Here is a 21,507-nt window from a genome sequence, read left to right on the forward strand (position 1 = left end):
GGATATTTCCACAAATATTAATTGAAGCTTTTGATCTTTTCTTTGCTATGGACAGACATGCATGTTACTTGTAAGTTATCAATTATATCATTACTAGACAGGAAAATAAGGACAACATGCATGAGGGAAGAAACAAAAACAACAGCCTGGACGGACACAATCTTATTATAAGGTAAGTTGGAAAAGAGAGGTGTTCGAGAATTCTAATTTCTGGTAGAGAGATCAGTGCAGCTAGCTGATGTGGTACCACCAAACCATTTCCACGTGGCCCAACCTGACACGCCATCGCCCATCGTCATAACAGGCTGGCTTTTTTTGGGATCACACAGCCACCGACACGTGCGGGCCCATATATAAGTTTAGGAGAAAGGGCAGCATCATTATGCATGCACGAGGTGTTAGCATTATATGTAGTTGAGGACACGAAGAAACGACAGAGTGATGGATGCTAATTGATAAAAACTAGTTTGTAACAAAACAGCTAGCTATTTAATTGATCATTGGGACCATAATGGTTGTTAATTTGTATCTATCAAGGCCTCATGGCACATTTATATATTTATATATAATAATGGAGATGATCATGATCAGTACTGCCATGCATGCCAGTACTGTAGGATTTAGATCCAAGCACCTACAAGTGTTTTAATATATATTCTTTGATTGTGCTGCTTTCCTTACGGTTTAATTTGGTCAAAAAAGAGGCCGGAATACCCAACCTTCCTTCGACTTCGGGCTAGCTAGCTGTCCTTTTGAGCAAAGACAAGATAATTTGGGAGAAAAATATAGTTATATATGTTTCAACCACCGCAAATTATTAAAAATATCCATTAATAATGAATTACTTATAAAAAGTATTATGCATATATGCATGCAGGTACGTACGTAGCCTGTCCCCTCCAAAAATATACATACAAATTTCGATTTTGATTTGGCCATAACTTTACGCAAGTGGTGATTTCCATTAACTCTTTATAATAGTCGGCGGGACAAGTACTCTCGATCAAATACTTTTTGAGGATAACTGATAGCTGAAGTTACTACAAAAGATTAACTTGCATGCATGCACTTTTGTCTTCTTCACGACTTCATAATCAAAGTAGTACTGAAGAAGCATGGAAAATTAAATATTATGTCATAATATTATTATTGAAAGGAAGTAGCTAGGATCAATATAAAATCTATATTCAAATATCCCCCATGTATTAATTATTTCTGTCGGTGATGGTTTTTCAAAGGATCGTCCTACGTACGTGTAGCTTATAATTATCTATCTATCAACCTTTTCTCTTTGAAAAATAATAAAAAATAAAAAATCCCCTATTGATCATTTGGTGACCATACGAAACCCATTAACGTGACCCCATCCTCCTCCTACCAAATGCCAAGCTAGCTAGCGTCCATAATTTTGTATTATTCAACAAATTATATATTAATTTGATCCTAATAATTATATATAGAATCAAGTACCTATCATCTTCATATATCATATATTATATATATATATATATATTTTTAAATTTATAATAAATATATAATATATAAATAATAAATAGAACGACTCAATTAATTTAATAAAAATAAAAGTAAAACGTATGTTTCGAAAATTCGAAATGATTAGTAACATCCTCTTATATATAATTCCTTACTTAAATCGGTACAGCCAGCGCATACGTTCTTTCTCAAATCATTAATTCCGGTCGCTCAGATCACTCATATATCCATCGATCCACTACTTCAAAACCAAAGGCACAAAAACCCCCCTTATCCTTCTACACCACCACACCCACCGCGATGACGAGGAAAGTGCCACCTCTCTCGGTCATGCTCGCACTCCCTCTCCTCTTCTTATTCTTATCCTCCACCGGTACCCATGCCCATAATATCACCCGTATACTCGCCAAGCATCCCGACTTCTCCACCTTCAACCACTATCTCACCCTCACTCACCTCGCCTCCGAGATCAACCGCCGCCTCACCATCACTGTCCTCGCCGTCGATAATGCCGCCATGTCATCCCTCCTCTCCAAGCATCTCTCTCTTTACACCATTAAAAATGTCCTCTCCCTCCACGTCCTCGTCGATTACTTTGGCTCCAAGAAGCTCCACCAGATAACAAACGGTACTGCCTTAACTTCCACCATGTTCCAAGCCAGCGGCTCCGCCCCTGGATCCTCAGGGTACGTCAATATCACCAACCTCAAAGCTGGAAAAGTGGGCTTTGGCGCTGAAGATAATGACGGCAAGCTTGATGCTGTCTATGTCAAGTCTGTTGCGGAGATCCCGTACAATATCTCCGTCATACAAATCAGTCAGGTAAATTGTTTTTTTTTTTTGGTTTCTGAAGACCGTTAGAAATTTTCAAGTTTCACGTATCATCAACATATCCCACTTATTCTTTGGTAAATGGAACTCAAAGAGTGTTTTGTGTAACAATTTTCGAATGAAAATGGTCAGGTTCTAACTTCCCCCGAAGCCGAAGCACCGACAGCGGGGCCAAGCGCCCTTAATTTAACGGCTATACTGTCGAAGCAAGGATGCAAAACCTTCGCCGACTTGTTGATATCTTCGGGAGTCGCCTCGACATTCAACGAGAACATCGACGGAGGGCTGACGGTGTTTTGCCCGACCGACACCGTTCTCGGCGGATTCATGCCCAGGTACAAGAACCTAACGGCGCCTCAGAAGGCGTCGTTGCTGTTATTTCACGGCATTCCCGTGTATCAGTCCCTGCAAATGCTGAAGTCCAGTAACGGAGTTGTGAACACTCTGGCGACCGACGGAGCCAACAAGTACGACTTCACCGTACAAAACGACGGGGAGGAGGTGACGTTGAAGACGAAGGTCGTGACGGCGAAGATAACGGGGACTGCAAAGGATGAGGAGCCGTTGGTGGTCTATAAGATCAACAAGGTTCTGTTGCCTAGGGAGTTGTTCAAGGCTGCACCAACGCCACGGCCGGCACCGGCGCCCAAGGCTGAGGCACCCAAGGGTGATGCCTCGGTTGCAGATGCGCCAGCGGGTGATGACGTGGGAGATCAGACGGCTGATAAAAATGGGGCTGCTGGATTGGATGGTGGGAAATTGGTGATGATGTTTTTGAGTTTGTGTGTGGGATTTTGGCTAGTATGATTGGTGGTTACGTATAGTGGTGGGGTAACTTTTCATCCCATGAGTCATGAGAGGTGACACCCTGGCGCCACATACAAAAAAGAAAGCACCACGTATTCTGTGCGAGAGATTTTATTCTTTTTCGTTTGTTTTTTTACCTCATGATATGACACTTTACGCGTGGAGAAAAAAGAAAAAGAAAAATGAAATAAGATGCCAATTGCTTGGCCCCTCCCCCCTTTTCTTCTTTTTCCTTTTTGTTTTTATATATATAATTATTCTATTGAAGTCAATTTAATTGTATTTTATAGTGCTAAATCTGAGATGCGGCATGTGAATGTTATTTGTAAAATGCTTTGAGACTGAGGTGCATAAATATTTTATGACGATGCTGTTTATAAATAGTAGCGTAGCCGAGTCATGTGACAAGTAAAAGATCCTTTTTAAGTTTTTGGTGAAGTCCAAGACGGAGAGAAGCAGTAATTGGAGTAGATTACTATGTTTTTGGATGGAGGAATCCAAAAAGTCAAAAGAAAGAAGTTGATAGATATTAATGGATCTTGCCCCGCCAGCTAAAGCTTCGATAGCAAGTAAAGTACACATGACATTACTATGTTCGAGGACACCACTCTGAAGCGTGTACTGTACAACCCCTTTCTTGAATAAATTCTCTGTTCAGAGTTCATTTCCAACGCAAATTCACGATCTCATTCAAGGGAGATATTAGAGACATAAAAAAATTTTATAAAAGAATCTCAAGTATTGATGTGGTACAATATCAATATATCACGTATTTATTTTCTCTAACCTATCTTTCTCTCACTTTCTCTCTCTCCTCTTTCCTATGTGCACCCCGTCCCCTCAACAACGCCTAGCCCTACTTCCCCATGCGCCCCCGCCCCTCAGCAGCACCTAGCACCCCTATAGCTCGTCAATGGCCATTCTCTCAACCCTCGACCAGACCCAACCCCCCTCCCAGACAGTGCATTGTAGTCCCTCTCCTTCTCCAAAATCTAGTTGCAAGTTCATTCATCCGAAATTGAGCCGTAATCTTCTTATCGACATTCCACATTGTCTGTGCCGCTTGAATCGCCTGCGTCTCGACCACCATGGCTAGGGTTGGAAGGAGGCACGGGGGAGGGAAGGAAAAAAACTCGAGCTGCAACCTCCTTATCGGTGTTCCATGCCAGCGGCGCCGCTTGGACCGCCGGCTTCTTTTGCCTACCATGATGTGGTCTTTGACCACCATGGACGGCGCTGGAAGGGGGCACTGGGAGGGGCAGGGGAGGGCACAGGGGAGGGGAGGAAAAAAAATTGAAAAAAAAAAATGGGACACGTGACGCACTGGTATTGTGCCACATCAATGTATGAGATTTTTTGTGTGGAATCTTTTTATGTCTAAAGTATTTTCCTTCATTCAAACTGCATGTTTCTCATAAGACATTCCTTCGTAGATCTATGGAATCCTTATTTCCATTTTTAAATACTTCTAGTCCTAGGATTTTTGCCATCTCAACTAATCTTGTTCCTACAAGATATGTCAAGCAGCGGTTTTGATGACAAAATCGAGAGAACTTCTTCTTCTTCGATCCTTTGGCATACTTCAGAATCAACGAGAGTTTTCATGCCCCTATGTAATGGACCCAATCACGACTGATTCGAGATAATCAATCTCTAGAGAGAGAGAGAGAGAGAGAGAGAGAGTTGAGGAATGTTCCCTCCAACTTGAGTATCTGTACCTTCTATATTTACTTTCAATACTACATCATATTACAATAACATTGAATCAATTAATGAAACTATGTTAGCACTTATCTATTCAGTTCCTACTACACAAAGTGACAACGTATTGAATTACCAACATCTTCTTATTACCACACGACACCATTTCTTCTCTAACTTGTAACTAACAAATTATCACTTCTTACTTCACCCCTCCTCACTTCTTCTGCACAACCCTTCACCATACCAACCACACACTCCTCTCAACCCTTTTTAGAACCATGACATACCCTCCCCCTTTCAAAGCACCTTACCCACAAGGTGAGAGAATTTTTGATGTAACTGCCAGTAGGGCTCCCATATGCTGTCATCCACAATAGCACCCTTCGATTGCACCAACACTTCAACCATAGTTCTATTATTAACCTTCTTACTCCCACATTGCAAGATCTACTCAGGTTCAAGCATCAATTCTCCATGCATATCAAATGGGGGTAAAGTGGAAAGTGGTATGACATCCTCTCTTATTTTCCTCTTCAAGGAAGAGACATGGAAAACACAATGTAGAAGAGAATCCAAGGGTAAACTCAGTCTGCATGCTACCTTTCCCACCCTATGAGTAATTTAAAATGGGTCAAAATATCTAGTAGACAGTTTCAAGTTTCGCCTCACTACAAGAGATTGTTGCCTGTAAGGCTGCAATCTAAGATAAACCTAATCTCCTACTGAAAACTCCATTTCGGTTATGTGCTTATCATAGTGAAACTTTATCCACTCTTGAGCCATTGCTAGGTTACCCTTCAATGTAACCATTATATGTTCTCTAGTTCTCAATACTTCATCCATTGCTAGATTACTTGTAAGGCTAGGGATATATGATTGAAGTTGAGTGGAAGGAATTCCATACATAACCTCAAAAGGAGTAAGCTTTATGGAAAAATAAAAAGTGGTGTTATATCACCACTCAGCCAGTGAAAGCCAGTCGGCCCACAACTTAGGCTTATCATCAATGAATAATTTGAGAAAATGTTCTAGGCACTTTTATTCACAGCTTCAATTTGGTCATCACTTTGAGGGAGATAGGTAGATGAGTAAGACAAACTAACCCCTTGTAGACAAAATAGTTCCTTCCAAAATGAACTTGTAAAAGTTGATCATTTATATGACACAATGGTTTTAGGCATGCCATGAAACTTAAAAACATTATTCAAAAAGAGCAAGGCTACCTTAGTAGCTGAAAAGATGTGTTTCAAGGGCATAAAATGAGCATACTTTGACAAACGATCCACCACAGCATAATTGCTGACCATCCCTTAGAAATTGGCAATCCTTCAACCAAATCCATTGAAATATCAGTCCACATATGATTTTGTATTGGTCAAGGCTGTATCAAGCCTACTGGAAATACATTTTCCACTTTGTCTCTTTGACACACCTAGCATTCACAAATAAACTGCTTAACCTTTTACTTCAAACGAGGCCAATTAAAATCAACTCTGGCCCTGTGCAAGGATTTGTGAAACCTGAGTGGCCAGCAGAAGGGCTGTCATGAATGAAGTTTAAAATTTTAGACTTCAACTGAGAAGAGTCAGGCACATATATCATTCCTTTTTTAAACAACACCCCATGTCTCAAACTAAAGGAAGGATAAGCAGTTGCATCTAGCTATGAGGAAGTGATCAACTGTTGAATAATTTGATCTTCCTCATAAGTAGTCTTTAAGTAAGCCAACCATGTCAGAGTTAGAAATGACAAGGCAGCCAACTCCCTACCACTTGATCTCTTCTTGACAAGGCATTTGCTACCTTGTTATCCACTCCTTTCTTGTACTCAATGGTAAACTCATAACCAAGCAATTTAGCAAGCCACTTTTGCTGTGAAACAATGCCTATTTTATGCTCCAATAAGTATTTCAGACTACGATCGCCAGTTCTTACTACAAATGCACTTCCCAAAAGATATGGTTGCCACTTTTTAACAGCTTTAAAGCTAGTAATTCCTTTTCATAGGTGGAAAGTGAAAAATTCTTGCCTTTGAGAGCCTAGCTGAGGAAGGCGAAAGGCTTTTGATCATGCATTAAAACAACACCCACCCTAGTTTCACAAGCATTAAAGGCTTCAGTAGCACTATTAGACCATAAAAATGCATCGTTTTTAGTAAATCAGTCAAAGGAGCAGCAATTTGACCATACCCTTTTATAAATTTCCTATAGCATCCTGTCAAATCCAAAAAATCTCGTAATGATTTGAGATTTTTTAGAAGTGACCAAGAAACCATAGACTCCAACTTTTTAGGATCTGCCCTTACTCCATGCTTTGAAATGAGGTGGCCCAAATACTTGATTTCATCACAAGCAAACTTACACTTGGATTTCTTCACATACAAGTGATGTTGCTGAAAGTTTGTAAAGCTATAGACAGATGCAACAAATGAGATGCCAAATCCTTGCTATATCCAAGGATGTCATAAAAAGACATTATGACAAACTTTCGAAGAAAGGGCCTAAACACTTAATTTATAAGCCATTGGAATGTTGAAGGGGCATTAATGAGTACAAAGGGCATGACAAGGAACTCATAATGCTCATCATGAGTCTTTAAAGCAATTTTATGTACATCCTCACTCCTCATACAAATTTGATGGTAGCCTGCCTTGAGATCCAATTTAGAAAATACTGAAGAACTTGAGAGCTCATCCAACAACTCATCTTGCACAGGGGTTGGATACTTATCCTTGATGGTAGCTTCATTCAAAGCTCTATAGTCCATGCACATTCTCCTTGTGCCATCAAATTTCCTGGCTAATAACATAGGAGATGAAAAGGGTGATTGACTTGGATGAATTACTCCTGAATCCAGCAACTCTTTAATAATCTTTTCAATTTGAGTTCTCTGATAGTAAGGGTATCTATAAGGCCTGACACTCACTGGTGTCTCCTGCTTTAGGTTAATTTGGTGATCATGTGACTATTGTGGTGGTAAACCCTTAGGTTATTCAAGCACCTTATGAAACTGCTTCAATAACTCTTCAACACCATTGGATAGAATGGAAACCTCTTCTGCAAGTTCACAAGAGATTAATTGCAGCCTTTCTTGCTACGCTTTGTGATAGTTGAAAACTCCCTACCATCAACCGTCTCATTCTGAGAAGCTGTAATACCTGTAAGAGAAGTGACATTCTCTTTATATGTAAATTGCATTTTCAGTTCAACGAAATCCTATAGTATGGGCCCTAGTGAAAAAAGCCATTGCACATGAAGAATTACATCATAGGCCCCTAAGGGCAATGTAAAAAAAATTAATGGCAAAGGTTGTACCCTGGATCTGCACCTCAACAAAAGTACACCTAACTTTGCTTTGAATCAACTGTCTATTGGCTACTCTTACTTGAATGGATTGATTCTGTTATATAGGCAATTTACACCTTGCAACCACATAAGTATCTACAAAATTATGGGTACTTCCAGTGTTTATTAGAATCACCACTTTCTCTTTTCCCAATTGGCCAATAATCCTTATAGTTTTAGGGCCTGGAGCCTCGATAATTGATTGTAGTGAAATTGAAGCTATCTCTCCACACGATTCCAACTGCTCATTCCCACCATCTGAGTCTCCAACAAGCTCTAATTCGATTGCATCATCACTAATCCCCAACAACTCCATACCTTCCAACAAAAATAGTTTAGGCTTAAGGCACCTATGGCCTTGATGCCATTTTTCTTCACAAAAGTAACAAAGGTCTTTCTTGAGTCTATCTTGCATCTGAAGCTCAAAAACCTTCTGATAAAGTAACTTCGCCAAAAGCTGAGTCCTTGGTGCTCCCAAAATTGAACTAGTTTGTTTAGTCTTCCACATACTAGACCATGATCCAAACTGATTAAAATATGTAGTGCTACTCTTCTCGGACTTTCTAGTACTTAACACATACTGCTTTTGTATTTTGGCCAATCCAAAATCATCATAAAGAGTCACAGGGTTTAACATTTTAACAGGCAATCGAATTTCATCATGCAGGCTACTTATAAAAATACTAAGTTTGTTTTTCTCAAATATTCCCCTGATCCTATTAGAAAGAATCTCAAATTCAGCCTTGTATGAAGCAACTGTACTAACCCGTATCAAGCGTATTAGAGCCTCCATAGGATCATCATATGGAGATGATCCAAACTTAATCTGCACTATTTGAACAAGCTCCTCCCAAGAATGAATTGCCCCTACCTCACTTGCATCTTGAAACTCGATCAAAGTCTTTTGATCCATATGGAAAGAAGCTATAAATATATGTTGACCAGAAGGTACTTGATGATACAAAAAGTATTGGTTGTCCCTATATATCCATGCAAATGAATCATGACTAGAAAATTGAGGAAATTCCAACTTAATTCCCTTGATGAAGCTTTTATCACAATTCTCATGATGCTGAACCTCCATCAAACCACCATTAAGCTCTTGAAAATTTCTGTTGGCTGTACCATTCCCCTCCAAAGCATTACAAGAAATTCTTGAGATTTGTTATAACACATCATGAAATCTCTTATCCTGCGTTTCTCTATCCAATCTTGCAGTCTCCTGTTGTTGTAACAACATTCCAATTGCATCTCAAGTTGCTTTTGCTAATGTTCTTGCTATTGATGAAAAAGATTCACAGAGTCCACAATTTGAGCATAAGAATGTGTCCCTTATGCTATAGCTCTTAATATCAATTGTAATGGATCCAATCACGACTAATTTGAGATAGTTAATCTCCAGAAGGAAAGAAGGAGGAGGAGGAGGAAGGAGAGAGAGAGAGAGAGAGAGAGAGAGAGAGAGAGAGAGAGAGAGAGAGAGAGAGAGAGAGAATTCTGTTGATTGAATCAAAGTTGAGGAATGTTCCCTCCAACTTGAGTACATGTACCTTTTGTATTTACTTTCAATATGGCATCATATTACAATTACATTGAATCAATCAATGAAATGACTAAGTCAACACTTACCTATTCAGTTCCTACTACACAAAGCGACAACGTATTGAATTACCAACATCTTTCTATAACCACACGACACTGTTTCTTCTCTAGCTTGTAACTAACAAACTGTCACTTCTTACTTCACCCTTCCTCACTTCTTCTGCACAACCCTTCACCATACCAACCACACACTCCTCTCAACCCTTCTCAGAACCATGACACACTATGCTTGTATTTTCAGGCCAATAAATAGTAGGTTTGCTACTAACAATTCCTTCCTGCCAATCATGTCTTCTTTCCCCTATACTGGGTAAAAAAATCAGCAATGGTTTAACCAGGAAGACGAGGACTATCGTGTTTCCAAATATACAAATACTCAAGGAAATGATACAGAACAGAGTAATCTCCTCGCATTCTTCACGACTCACCACATGTATCAGCTTCGACGTTGGTTATGCCAATATATATATATTTTAGCTTCTACCCAACATAGCTTACCGCCTTAAGTTCACGTGTAATCTTCTCCACAAGTATGACCAAAAATCCATCTAATTCTGTCCACAATGTCTAACAATTACTTCTTCCACAGCCAAACAGCAAATCAAATATAAGTAAAAGGGATTATATATTTATTCGTTTCAATATTTGTACACTTGTTTTGTAAATTAATGTACACTAGCATGTTGCAGAAGCTAAATCTACAACCCTTTTTTAAAATGAAAAATCAACTAAACAAATAATATACTCAGCGAAAAAGAAAAAGGTAAAAGAAAGAAGTTTTGAATGCTTATCATCATCGAATTTCACTCAAATTAATCAATAGATCCCCAACTAACTATTCCTCATAACCAAAATCGGCCCAGCGAACATTGTGCTTTGCAGCAAGATAGTGCACCCCAACTGGACCACCACTACCGTATGTGTAAAGCTCTGGAGCAACCTTCTTCTCTTCTAATTCCTTCAATAATGGAGTGAATACTGCCCAAGCTGCATCAAGCTCATCACTTCTAATGAATAATCGCCGCTCTCCTTCAATTGCATCAATCAGCAGCCTCTCATATGCATCTGGTATCTCTCTTGGATACCTTGACCACCCCAGGCATTATAAGTATCAGCACATAATTATAGCGGAAGGAAGTATCAGAAATCAAACATTTGTGACAAAACTCACTTTTGCACAAATATTTGTCTCCCTTTTGAGTGTATACTCTTTTATTTTTTGGTCAAATACACAATTCATTCCTAAACTACCAGGTATTTTACACAATGATGTTGGCATAATACATTTCATAGTTTAGGGGTGAAGAGTGTATTTGACCATTTTTCTCTTAAATTCTTCATTTGCATAAATTTAATATATTACAGAGAGGATATCTGCATTTTGTAAAGACAAAACGGCTTGGTACCTAAAATCAATTGCTTTTGTTGTTAGTTTATTACCTGGCTTTATAAAGCAAGTTCAGCCCGATACCACAATCCAATCTCATTCCAAGACCAGGGACCTTGTTGTTGAACTTCAGATATATAGCTTCATCAGGTTCTATGCGAATTACAAGCTCATTTCTTGCTTGATCTAAATCGGTTCCAAACTTCCGATTGTACAAGTTACCCGGAACATTTTTGAATTGAACTCTAATTTCTGCTCTGGAATTTCGATGCAACAACAATTGTTGTTATTATATTGAACACTTTCTACAGTACACAAGGGCATAATAAAGATATGATTCCCCATAGATCTGAGCAGTATTGACCTACCGTTTTGAATGGAGAGCCTTGCCTGCTATCATCAGGAATGGAACTCCATCCCATCGTGCATTATTTATAAAGAGAGTGGCTGCTGCAAAAGTTGGTGTCAGGCTATTCTTTGACACAGTCATTTCATCAGTATAAGCGGGATATGATGTATTGCCATCAGAATCACCCTTATATTGACCTACAACCACATCTTCAAGCTGAACAGGATTCATGGAACGTAAAACCTTAACCTGATTCAAGGCCATGTCAATTACAGTGTGATCGCAAGATGGGCTACAGTTTAGCTTTAAAGTTGAAATAGATTTTGTGCAAGTAAACAAAAGCTGTTGAATATTCACAAGACTTGATACTGGTAGACAGTTGGGATCCTTTTAAAAGATATGTTCCAATACCTTCTCATTCCTAATGTCCTCGGCATCTAAGCTGACAGGAGTGTCCATTGCAAACAGTGCTAGTGTTTGCAGAAGATGATTTTGCATTATATCCCGGATGACACCATAGTTATCAAAGTACCTGGACGAAAAAATAGCAGTGAATCAATAGTTTGGTCTACATGAGTAAGAAATTCTGGTTATTAAATGGAATAATTTTTTTTTTTCCAGAGTAGTGCAAGGGAATATTGAACTGACCTGCCTTGTCCCTCTATCCCAAAATCTTCAGAAAAAATCAACTGTACATTGTGGATGTAGTTCCTAGACCATAAAGGCTCGAAAACCAGATTTGAAAAGCGAAGAACCAAGAGATTTTCCACAAGCTCCTTACCCATGTGATGGTCAATTCTGGACAAAGATTAACACGGTCTAAGCTGTGTATGTGCACACGTGTGAATATGTGCCTTAAACTCCATCTCAAGAGCCAAAAAAGCAGAAAAGTACATACCTGAATATTTGGTCCTCCCTCAGGTATCCTTTTAAGCCTCTGGTCAGATCCCTGGATGACTCCGTGTCGCGACCAAATGGTTTTTCAATAATGACTCGAGTCCAGCCGTTTTCTGAAGAAGCACGAGATTTGGCACATCTTGCCACATCCACAAACATGTTTGGTGGCACTGCTAGGTAAAACAGCCTATTTGATCGTCTTCCAGCCTAAAAGAAGCTAGACGTTTACTAGAGGGAATTATAATAGTACTTTTGAAACACTTGATGAGAGCTTATACTGGTCTATTGCTCTTAAATCCTAGTCTCAAGAATAAGAACAAAGAAAAAAAAGACCATAACTTGCAGCATTATATTTGACATTGAATCCACCCCAAGCCCCCCGCCTTTATCTTTTGTCATGCAAGTCCTACAGAAATTAAGATTATCTTCTGCTTTATAGACATTAGTGATGTATTGGTTTCTGATATGCAAGTTTCTACGTCCCTATATAGATTTTTCTAAGCATTCCAGTTGGACTTGATAAGAAGAAACATGCATATCATTTTCCAATATGCATATTTCTAAAACAAATGGAAGTAGAAGGTAAAATGGCTTCATAATTTGTTACTCCCACAGCATCATCATAACAAGAAAATTTAGCCTTTTCAGCCAAATCTAAGCAATTTGGATGGATTCATAACATGCAGTAGCTGCCCAAAAGTGTTTTTTCTCATATTCTAACCTACTTTTCGAATTTCGCTGCCCAGTACAAAGACGATCCAACTAAAGCCTGGAAAGCTGTTATTAGAAGGCTTGCACGTATTTATATACAATCTCAGCCGCAAAAAAGGAAATGAAGAAGGTATCCTATATATCTTAATTTTATAAATAATTCATATTACCTCCTTCCCTTTCAGCTTCTTGTGCAATCCCAAGAAATGCTCTTCCGAGCTATATTGACCAGAATGGTAAAAACATCTTTTCAAGAATGCATCTATCTTCTCATTACAGTTCTCCCTGTAATCCCTCAAATTAGAGTAATCAGGGCAACGCACAACATATTTGGTTAAAAAATATATGAACTTAGTTTCGAATAAATTAAGATAAATAAAATAGCACCTCTTGTCAACTCTACAAGTCAGGGTTTTGCTGATCATATTCCTTAGCTCCTTATCAGTCATTATACTCCGAGCATAACCGAATATTATAAAATTCTGAAACGGTAAAAAATACAAAAAGGAAAACAGATCAGCAGACCTAAAGTAAATTACAGGTAAGGCCTATCTTCCAAAAGAAATTCTGAAAGTATCATAGAATTGAACCTCAGGCAAACGATCTTCATTAAAAAGAGCAAAGAGTGCAGGAAAGATCTTTCGCCTAGAAAGGTCACCGGAAGCCCCAATAACAACAATGCTGAGAGTAGTCTCGTCTTTCTCTGTTTCTAAGAAAGGAATGTACTCTTTTTGAGCTGGATTCTCAATACGCTCTGTAGTTAGAGAATTTACCGGTGCACCTACTCCACAAATCCACTTCGATCTCAGAATTGGAACTCGAAATGACTAGAATGCAGTATAAAATTCGCAAAAAAATTTGAAAATTAATCAAGAAGATCATCAAAGCAGACTACACTAAGCTTTTTTTACATATAATTTTTAATTTTTGAAAAAGGCATATAGCTGGATGATCTAGGTCTAACGTTGGACACAAGGAGAACATTTTTGGACGAGAAAGGAGCGGTTCCATTGTCTTACTAACCATCATCATAAAACTTAAAACTGAACTCTTTCCTAGTAGATTAGAAAGATCAGAAATCTCCCAATAAGACTTACTTGAAGAGCAACAGGGAAGTAACTAAGGAAAGCATCCAACTATCATTATATATACCATTTGCACAGTATTTAAAACTACCTCTCTATCTCGTTTTCCGAAAATCCAAGGCATAATTTGCTTTGCTAAAGCGACACAAGTATAAATTTGGCTTCGCAAATATCAAACACATTGTGTACAAGCACAAGGACCGTCATAAAGAAGCAAAATTCCATGTTAAACTAAAAAAGAGGTGCACGAACTCACCAGCCTGCAGAGAAACAGCATTGAACGGCTGAGCATACGAAGCTTTGAGCTCAAAATGCTTGTTACGATGAACTCTTGAATCGTTCGTACAAACCCAGATCCCCAACAGCTTTTTTTTTGGTATAGTCTGAGTCTCGTGACTGAAAGAAGATGGTGACAAAATGCTATTTGAGGAAGAAGAATTTAAGCGTAAAGCCATGCAGCTGTGTAGACAAAGAAAAAGTGGAAGGGTTTCTTCTTGATAAAATTAAACAACATTCATGCAACTCCGATCCAAGGAGTAACAATATAAATGCTGGGATTTTATAATGGTCTTCTTTAGTGGGAGAAAAGTAGACAAAAAATTGTATATTGAAGCGAATAATTGCACTTATCGTCTCCACCATACCCTCCATTCTCCCCAACAAACTCTGAAATTGTCCAAGATTAGCCAGGAAAACAAAACTGTTTCCTTTCTCTACCACCGATTCTGAGAATCTCGTCTGACTTTCAGATGGTATATGGACGTGACCAAGGCGGCTAACCATCCAACCACTCACTGGGTTTTATCTTTAGAGAGCCTCTGATCGGTCAGATGTCTATCATAAAGGCTTTGACTTTCGGATGATCTATGAGATGTCTATCCTCCTTTTTCTAGTTTTCTGCTAATTCTTTTTAATTGATTCTTCTAGATCGTTGAATGTCTTGAAGGGAAGCAGCACACAATATGTTTTCAACCGATAATTCAGACAAACATTTAGAATAGGAGATAAATAGAGAAATGAAGCGAAGAACTCTACATTAAGCTTTAATTTAAAAATAATTTAATACCTACTCGTGAACTAACGTGGCTGGTTTATCTTTTAAAAATTTGTAGACTGATCATTCTAAACCAGCTTTACGCACTCTGTGATGGTAACATATACCAGCTGTTTGTTCATACAACTCATCTTATCCAATAGTTTATTTTAAGGAAATAGATCTCTAGGATTAGGCCGTTTAATATTAATTTTGATAGTTAAAGAGAAGCTTGCTATGCTAGCTCAATTGTTACAGAGATCGATCGAGAATGCGAGACGCAATGCTGATTGTTTACTTTTAATAAATTTACGCAATAATGCTGACGATTCCGCCGGCCTAACTTTCTTTGGTTGAACCAGGAAACGTTTCCCAACAACATATATCATTGCTAATCTCAACTACCAGTACCACGCATTTCCTCTAATTTACTTGATACGAGAAAAATTCATCTAACTTGTTTATTTCTTACAAGACAGCTGTGTCAACACAATAAACAAAACGGATATTGGATGAAAACATTCGTCAAGTTATGAAAATAAACATAATCATATTAGTAGATTGTACAAATAGTAGACAAAGTGACTGCATAAATTTTTTTTATTTAAATAAATATAAGAACAAACGGTAGCAACATTTATGTTAATTTAATAGCTAAGTTTGTTTTTATTCCATTTTCCTTAAATCGACGTGAGCTTTGAGGACCCTGTCATCACTTCCACATGGCGTTCTTTACATCGGCATTTTCTGCTTCTGATTATCCGAAATTAATTGGTTTTTCAGATCCCCATTGAAGTAAAGGTAGCTTGTTTTGCCAGAGGCTGTTTTTGTAGATAGCGGAACAAATCCAGCATAGTCCTCCCCCTCCGACTTTGCTATGCATATTTTTGCAATATAATTGAAGATCTCGTGTCCTCTGATAAAAGGTTGAGCTGCGTAGTCCTCAATCGGCATCCACTAAAGAATAAGAATATAAGAAAAATGAACATAAAGGAAACCTTGTTGGTTGCAATATTTCAGAAACTAGAGGACTCCCTATTTTCCAATAATTTTCTTTTTCTTCAATATTAACCGACATCCAAGCCAAGATGGGGACATTGGAGATTGGCCTTCTATTCCAAATTGCGGGCAACAAATTAAGCAGACAGAAGATGGAATGGACTTCCCCTGCCAACAAATGCTAATGAAAAGTAGGCGGCACTTTCGGTTTTCATGGTTTTGTATTGGCTCTTAAGTTTAAACTGAAAAGGCATGCTGCCCCAAGGATACAAGTTACAACCATGGGGGAGGGGATATGCAAAGTACGTAGTTCGTACTGGTAAGGGAAGGGCTATAAATGTGTAAACTTCAACTGTTCATCACATACCTGTTGAACTCATATCATATCAAGCCTGACATGTATGTACTAAGATAAATGCTAGTTTTCCTACATGTACTAAAAATCAACTACAGGTCTTGACTGCTGGAAAGAGAAAAAGGAAACATATTATTGGCATGCTCTAATCCTGAGATATTCTCAGGGGACATAGTTGACATTTTCCTTAAAAGTCTTCTCTTTTATCAAATAAGACTTGAAAACTGATTTACATTTGCTATTGGTATTGCATCCGCCTAGTATGCTTTTGGAAGAGTTAATCTAAAGACTACTAGCAGCTAGTATGATTTACATTTCACTGTGACTTGTAGATTAGCAAATGGTTCTAATTTTTTTCTCAAAGGTCTAGTTCAAGTTGATGCAATTTTATCTTAAATTAACACTTACCGTATTATTGTTATCAAAATTTATTGTTATCAAAATTTACCTTGGCGGCTTCAATCTCTCTATCCTGCTTCTGGATGTCAAAGGAGTGTGGTCGTAACAGGCAGACAAAAAACAAATCTGATTTCCTAAAGAATGACTTGTGGCTTTGCCTGTATTGACAGATAGATCAGAGAGAGATGGTAATGAGACCAAAACTAAAAGGTAGATTGAACACTATGATCAATAGAGTTACATTAGTTTTTTGTGCAACAAATGGATATAAATTTGCAGAATGCGAGACAGTCAAGTTGCCCTTACAGGGAACTGAGGGAAGACTTTCTATCCAGCACATCTAGCACAACAATACCTGCTTACGCATATTAAATTGGATACTTGTTGGAAATTTTCGTACCTGAATGCTAAAACTTCAACAAATTCTGTGTCAATCTGAAACAAAATAAAAGAAATGTTCTTAGAACTACATCCGCATGTATGTGAATGTCATGTTCATTTGAGTAGTACTACACCAATTGCACATTAATCACTTACTCCTGTCTCTTCTTTGACCTCCCTGATGGCTGCTGGACAAATATCTTCACCCTGTGAATGGAAAATTACAAGCCAAGGTGAAAATATCTCCTAAATTAATGTTCTTCAAAAGAACCTCACCCAAAATGTACTCACTTCATCAACAACACCAGTGGGTAACTTCCACACGCTTGTTCCTTTGAATTTGCCACTATTCTCCTGAACTACAAGCACCTACCATAAGATCATTTCAATTTAAGTAGTTCAGAATGTTAAGCCAGCCGCCACAGCAATTTCATTCGTTGTTTTAGTAGCTAATAATTTTTCGTTCAAAAAGCTGCAAAGAACTTACCGAATATTTGATTTATTAACCAGAAGGAAATAAGTATTAGTTGAAAAGTTATAATGAAATTGAATTATAAACTATCTCATCTAACTATAATTAAGCAACCTTTCAGACCTTGGGGGGTCATTAATGGCTCCCAACTCAAGTCTCCATGTTGGGGCGGAAAATCAATTTTATATGACAGCACAAAAATCAAAATACTAATTAAATACGAAAATATTCGGATAGATGAAAAGTAAAACAGGATCAACTGAAAACCGGAAATCAATACCAAATAAAATACCTCTCTTTGACTGTTCATGACAAAAGCACCAATTCCCACTCGATGGGAAGCATTTGCAGGTATAGTATCTGTAGTTTCAGGGATCCAAAATACAAGCATCAAGTAATCTGGTTCAGCGTGGTGATACCTAAATCCTTGCTGTAAAATTTGCAGAAGAAGATTTTGAAAGCAAAGCAGAATTTAGATCAAAGACTGTGTGCGTGTTTGGAATTGCAAAGAAAAATATAGCTTATACCTATAAGGCTTATAGCTTATAACTTAAAAAAATAAGGTCTATTCTTTAAAAGCTGTTTACTGTTTGATAAACATATATATAAACTAATTTTAAAGTTAGTTACAATAATTTTTTTTTTTAAATATATAGTTATTTGTAGGAGCTTTTCGATAAAAGCTTTAATTTGGTGCTTTTCAGAAAAGTAAACTTTCAACTTTTTTATGTGATTAAAGCATTTTTTTTTTTTTTATAAATTTACCAAACATATCATTTTTTCTTTAAAAGAGCTTTTAATCACTTAAAAACACTTTTTAAGTTTTCAAACTCAATCCCAAACAGGTTTTATATATTTACCAATAGTTAAGTATTACATGTTTGGCAGTTGAGTTTTTTCAGTAGCTTTAACCCCATCCTTCATTTATGATCTACTTCAAAAAACACGAGTTTGCCCCTAGGCAGCTGGTTTAGCCATAAAAGCCAATCTCCATGGCAGTTTTTGAACTTTGGTATTATATTCTTTCTTTCACCAATTATATGTTCTTTAAGATTATGAATGCATTTCAGGAAGAGAATGGAGTTGCAGATGGACTTGCATTCTCTATAGAATTTTCCATTCCTAAATGGTATTTTTCTGTCAAAAGTGTGTGCTAGCAATCCATAAAATCTTCTGGGTAGGGTTGTAACTAGTCCAATCCGATCAGATTTTAGATAAAATTTAGAACCGAATCGGTATGTAGCAGTTTTCTATTTTTCAAACCGATTACACATTAGTTATCCTCCTAAACTGGTACTTTAGTTTTACTAGTTTTTGATTCAGCCTTTTGGTTTTAATATACTATATACTATATTATATAATATATATAATATACTAATATATATTATAATATATAATGATATAGTATTAGTATAACTATTAATATATACTATATAATATTAATCTAACTATTAATACAATAAACTATAGTGATATAAGATTTTCAAATTTAATATTATATTAATTAATAATTTATCATATAATACAAAACTATTTTATTATAGTTATATATTATATATATAAATTAAAAAATATATATATGTATGAACTAGTCCAGTCCGATTTTAGAATTAAAAAAGAAAAATTAGAACTACATCGATTTTGAGCCATTTTAAGAAAAAATAAAACTAATATCAGACCGAAACAAATTTGCTACCGGACTAAACCCACCTTGGCTCACCAGTTTGTTTTTTTTTTTTTTGTTTTTTGTTTTTTGTTTTTTTTTTTTTTTTTTTTGTTTCTGATGAGAAAAAAAGAAATACGAGTTTACCTTAACTGCAACTTCAACGAGATTTGCTTGTTCAATGGGTAATTTGATCCAGATACCCTTCTTCCCCTGATGGTATATTTTAATTAAATCATAACATACTTTTACAAATTAAGGAGAATTTACACCGAAAAAAGAAAACTTCATGATAAGGTTAGAAAATATGTATATAATTAATGACCTGTTCCCTCCATTGTGATATTGAGGCTTGAAGCAACGGAGCAAAGACCGTAGAATCCATGGGCTTCTCCATGTTTACTGAAACGCCTCCATAGAGATCAACCACACAAGGAAGTAACTCAGCCTGATCATGATCATGTTGAACTCTATTTTCAGCCATAACGTAATTAATTCGCTCCTGATACGAGGAACTTGTTGAAACTGACGAGGAGGAGCTTCTGATCAGGAAAGGAAATCTACGACCTGAAGGATTAAGAAATTAAGAAAGTAATGATGCTGCTGCAGAGAGTAAAATATTGGTTACCCCAAACATTCAACAGGTTAAAGGTCACAAATTGAATAAGGTGCTTGAGTGCGAGATGGTATAATATATACCAAGATCACTAGTCGACGTTTTCTCTGCAAGTGAAAGGGAAAGTGGAGGAGGGCAGGGGCTGTTTGTCTTTAAACGAAGATGCTAACTATATATATATAATATATAGGTTTGATTTATTCAACCAGTCCAGTTTCGACCAAATTCAGATTGCAGAGGAACCTGCAGAACCTACCTTCCTTTGGCTAAATGCATTAACTTCGTGACAACGACGAATTCACACAATTTTCAAATCAATATTTTATTTTTTACGAGATAACAATTCAAGTGGCATGCTCGCACGCGGTAATTAATTAAATAATATTTAATTAATCCAAGCCATGCAAATCATAATTTTCAAGGTCTGAAGGCTAGTGATGTTGGTCATGTTATATTATATTAATACAAGATCATAACTTGGTAGGATGAGGATGCATCTAGCTAGCTAGATACGAAACCTCAAAATAAAGGAAAATGCATGGAATTACATTAATACAAGATAACAATGAATTAAGTGGCACGTAACATTAATTTTCAAGTCTTTCTTATCTCATCAAAACTCAAATTCTTGGTATATATGGATGTAAAATTTTCTCATCCGACTATTATCAAAGGTGTCTACATATATGATGGACATTCTTTACATTTGATATCACATGACACAAGCAAATTCTTGACACAAGCAAATTCTTGGGATGCTGCCATGCCATGCCATGCGTACGCGCGTTAATATGACGCTGTATTGATCTTAATACTGGAATAAATAGCTTGCTTGGAAATGATTGATCTTAATGTTTCCCTCTCTAAAAATCATGGCATGTCGATGTTCATCAACTCCAAATTAATTAATTATAATAAAATTTAATAATGAATTGAGAGGAGATGTGTTAAGATGAAAGTTAAATAAAATATTATTTTTTAATATTATCATTATTATTTTAAAATTTGAAAATGTTGAATGAGATAAAAAGAAATACTTTGAAGAGAAAATGTCATGGTCGCGTGTGGTGTTCCCGTATAAGTCTTAAGTCATTTCTCTTATTGTTAACTTATATTAGTTGGTACGTACTTTTCTCGATCGGTGTCCACATGAAACTAACGGTTGATCGATCAGCTAGCTAAGCTGTGGCTGATCATTCCTTCCAAAAGAAAGGTCGACTTCCTACCAATTTTAGCCACGAGAAAGTGCAAGAATATATACAATGTTATTTCCCAGAAAAAATAGAAATTAATGAACCAATCCTCTAACGATCCGTATCCAGATGGGTTAAAGAATTACTACCTATCACTTATAAACTTATTTTTCAACACATATAAAAATC

The 21,507-nt window shown here is 37.0% G+C and overlaps 3 protein-coding genes across 3 annotated transcripts; 1 reads left to right on the forward strand and 2 right to left on the reverse strand.

Annotated features, from left to right (window-relative positions):
* Window positions 1-1,665: 1,665 nt before the first annotated feature.
* On the forward strand, window positions 1,666-3,429 carry LOC122306160 (fasciclin-like arabinogalactan protein 2). Its single transcript, XM_043118593.1, has 2 exons — window positions 1,666-2,316; window positions 2,458-3,429. Exons 1-2 carry the CDS (start codon window positions 1,795-1,797, stop codon window positions 3,130-3,132), a joined length of 1,197 nt encoding a protein of 398 aa, XP_042974527.1. The 5' UTR covers window positions 1,666-1,794; the 3' UTR covers window positions 3,133-3,429.
* Window positions 3,430-10,386: 6,957 nt separating this feature from the next.
* On the reverse strand, window positions 10,387-14,843 carry LOC122306162 (glucose-6-phosphate 1-dehydrogenase, chloroplastic-like). Its single transcript, XM_043118594.1, has 10 exons — window positions 14,464-14,843; window positions 13,713-13,903; window positions 13,510-13,604; window positions 13,293-13,407; window positions 12,413-12,618; window positions 12,163-12,312; window positions 11,926-12,046; window positions 11,534-11,763; window positions 11,219-11,422; window positions 10,387-10,863 (listed from the first exon to the last, which is right to left on the reverse strand). The coding sequence occupies exons 1-10, from the start codon at window positions 14,660-14,662 to the stop codon at window positions 10,614-10,616; spliced, it is 1,761 nt and encodes a 586-aa protein (XP_042974528.1). The 5' UTR covers window positions 14,663-14,843; the 3' UTR covers window positions 10,387-10,613.
* Window positions 14,844-15,810: 967 nt separating this feature from the next.
* Window positions 15,811-20,368, reverse strand: LOC122306163 (nudix hydrolase 2-like). Its single transcript, XM_043118595.1, has 9 exons — window positions 20,209-20,368; window positions 19,835-20,076; window positions 19,657-19,722; window positions 18,139-18,276; window positions 17,666-17,743; window positions 17,531-17,581; window positions 17,394-17,428; window positions 17,043-17,151; window positions 15,811-16,197 (listed from the first exon to the last, which is right to left on the reverse strand). The coding sequence occupies exons 2-9, from the start codon at window positions 19,991-19,993 to the stop codon at window positions 15,973-15,975; spliced, it is 861 nt and encodes a 286-aa protein (XP_042974529.1). The 5' UTR covers window positions 19,994-20,076; window positions 20,209-20,368; the 3' UTR covers window positions 15,811-15,972.
* Between the last annotated feature and the right edge of the window lie 1,139 nt (window positions 20,369-21,507).

This window comes from Carya illinoinensis, chromosome 4 (genome assembly GCF_018687715.1).
Source record: "Carya illinoinensis cultivar Pawnee chromosome 4, C.illinoinensisPawnee_v1, whole genome shotgun sequence".
In the NCBI taxonomy this organism is placed as follows: domain Eukaryota; kingdom Viridiplantae; phylum Streptophyta; class Magnoliopsida; order Fagales; family Juglandaceae; genus Carya; species Carya illinoinensis.

Coding starts and splice junctions, on each gene's coding strand:
- LOC122306160 (XM_043118593.1), top strand. CDS start 1,795: ATGACGAGGAAAGTGCCACCTCTCTCGGTCATGCTCGCACTCCCTCTC. Junction 2,317..2,457: donor CCGTCATACAAATCAGTCAG/GTAAATTGTTTT, acceptor GAAAATGGTCAG/GTTCTAACTTCCCCCGAAGC.
- LOC122306162 (XM_043118594.1), bottom strand. CDS start 14,662: ATGGCTTTACGCTTAAATTCTTCTTCCTCAAATAGCATTTTGTCACCA. Junction 11,764..11,925: donor AGGACATTAGGAATGAGAAG/GTATTGGAACAT, acceptor GCCTTGAATCAG/GTTAAGGTTTTACGTTCCAT. Junction 10,864..11,218: donor AACTTGCTTTATAAAGCCAG/GTAATAAACTAA, acceptor GGGGTGGTCAAG/GTATCCAAGAGAGATACCAG.
- LOC122306163 (XM_043118595.1), bottom strand. CDS start 19,993: ATGGCTGAAAATAGAGTTCAACATGATCATGATCAGGCTGAGTTACTT. Junction 18,277..19,656: donor TCGTTGAAGTTGCAGTTAAG/GTAAACTCGTAT, acceptor CAAATTTTACAG/CAAGGATTTAGGTATCACCA. Junction 16,198..17,042: donor GAGAGATTGAAGCCGCCAAG/GTAAATTTTGAT, acceptor CTTATTCTTTAG/TGGATGCCGATTGAGGACTA.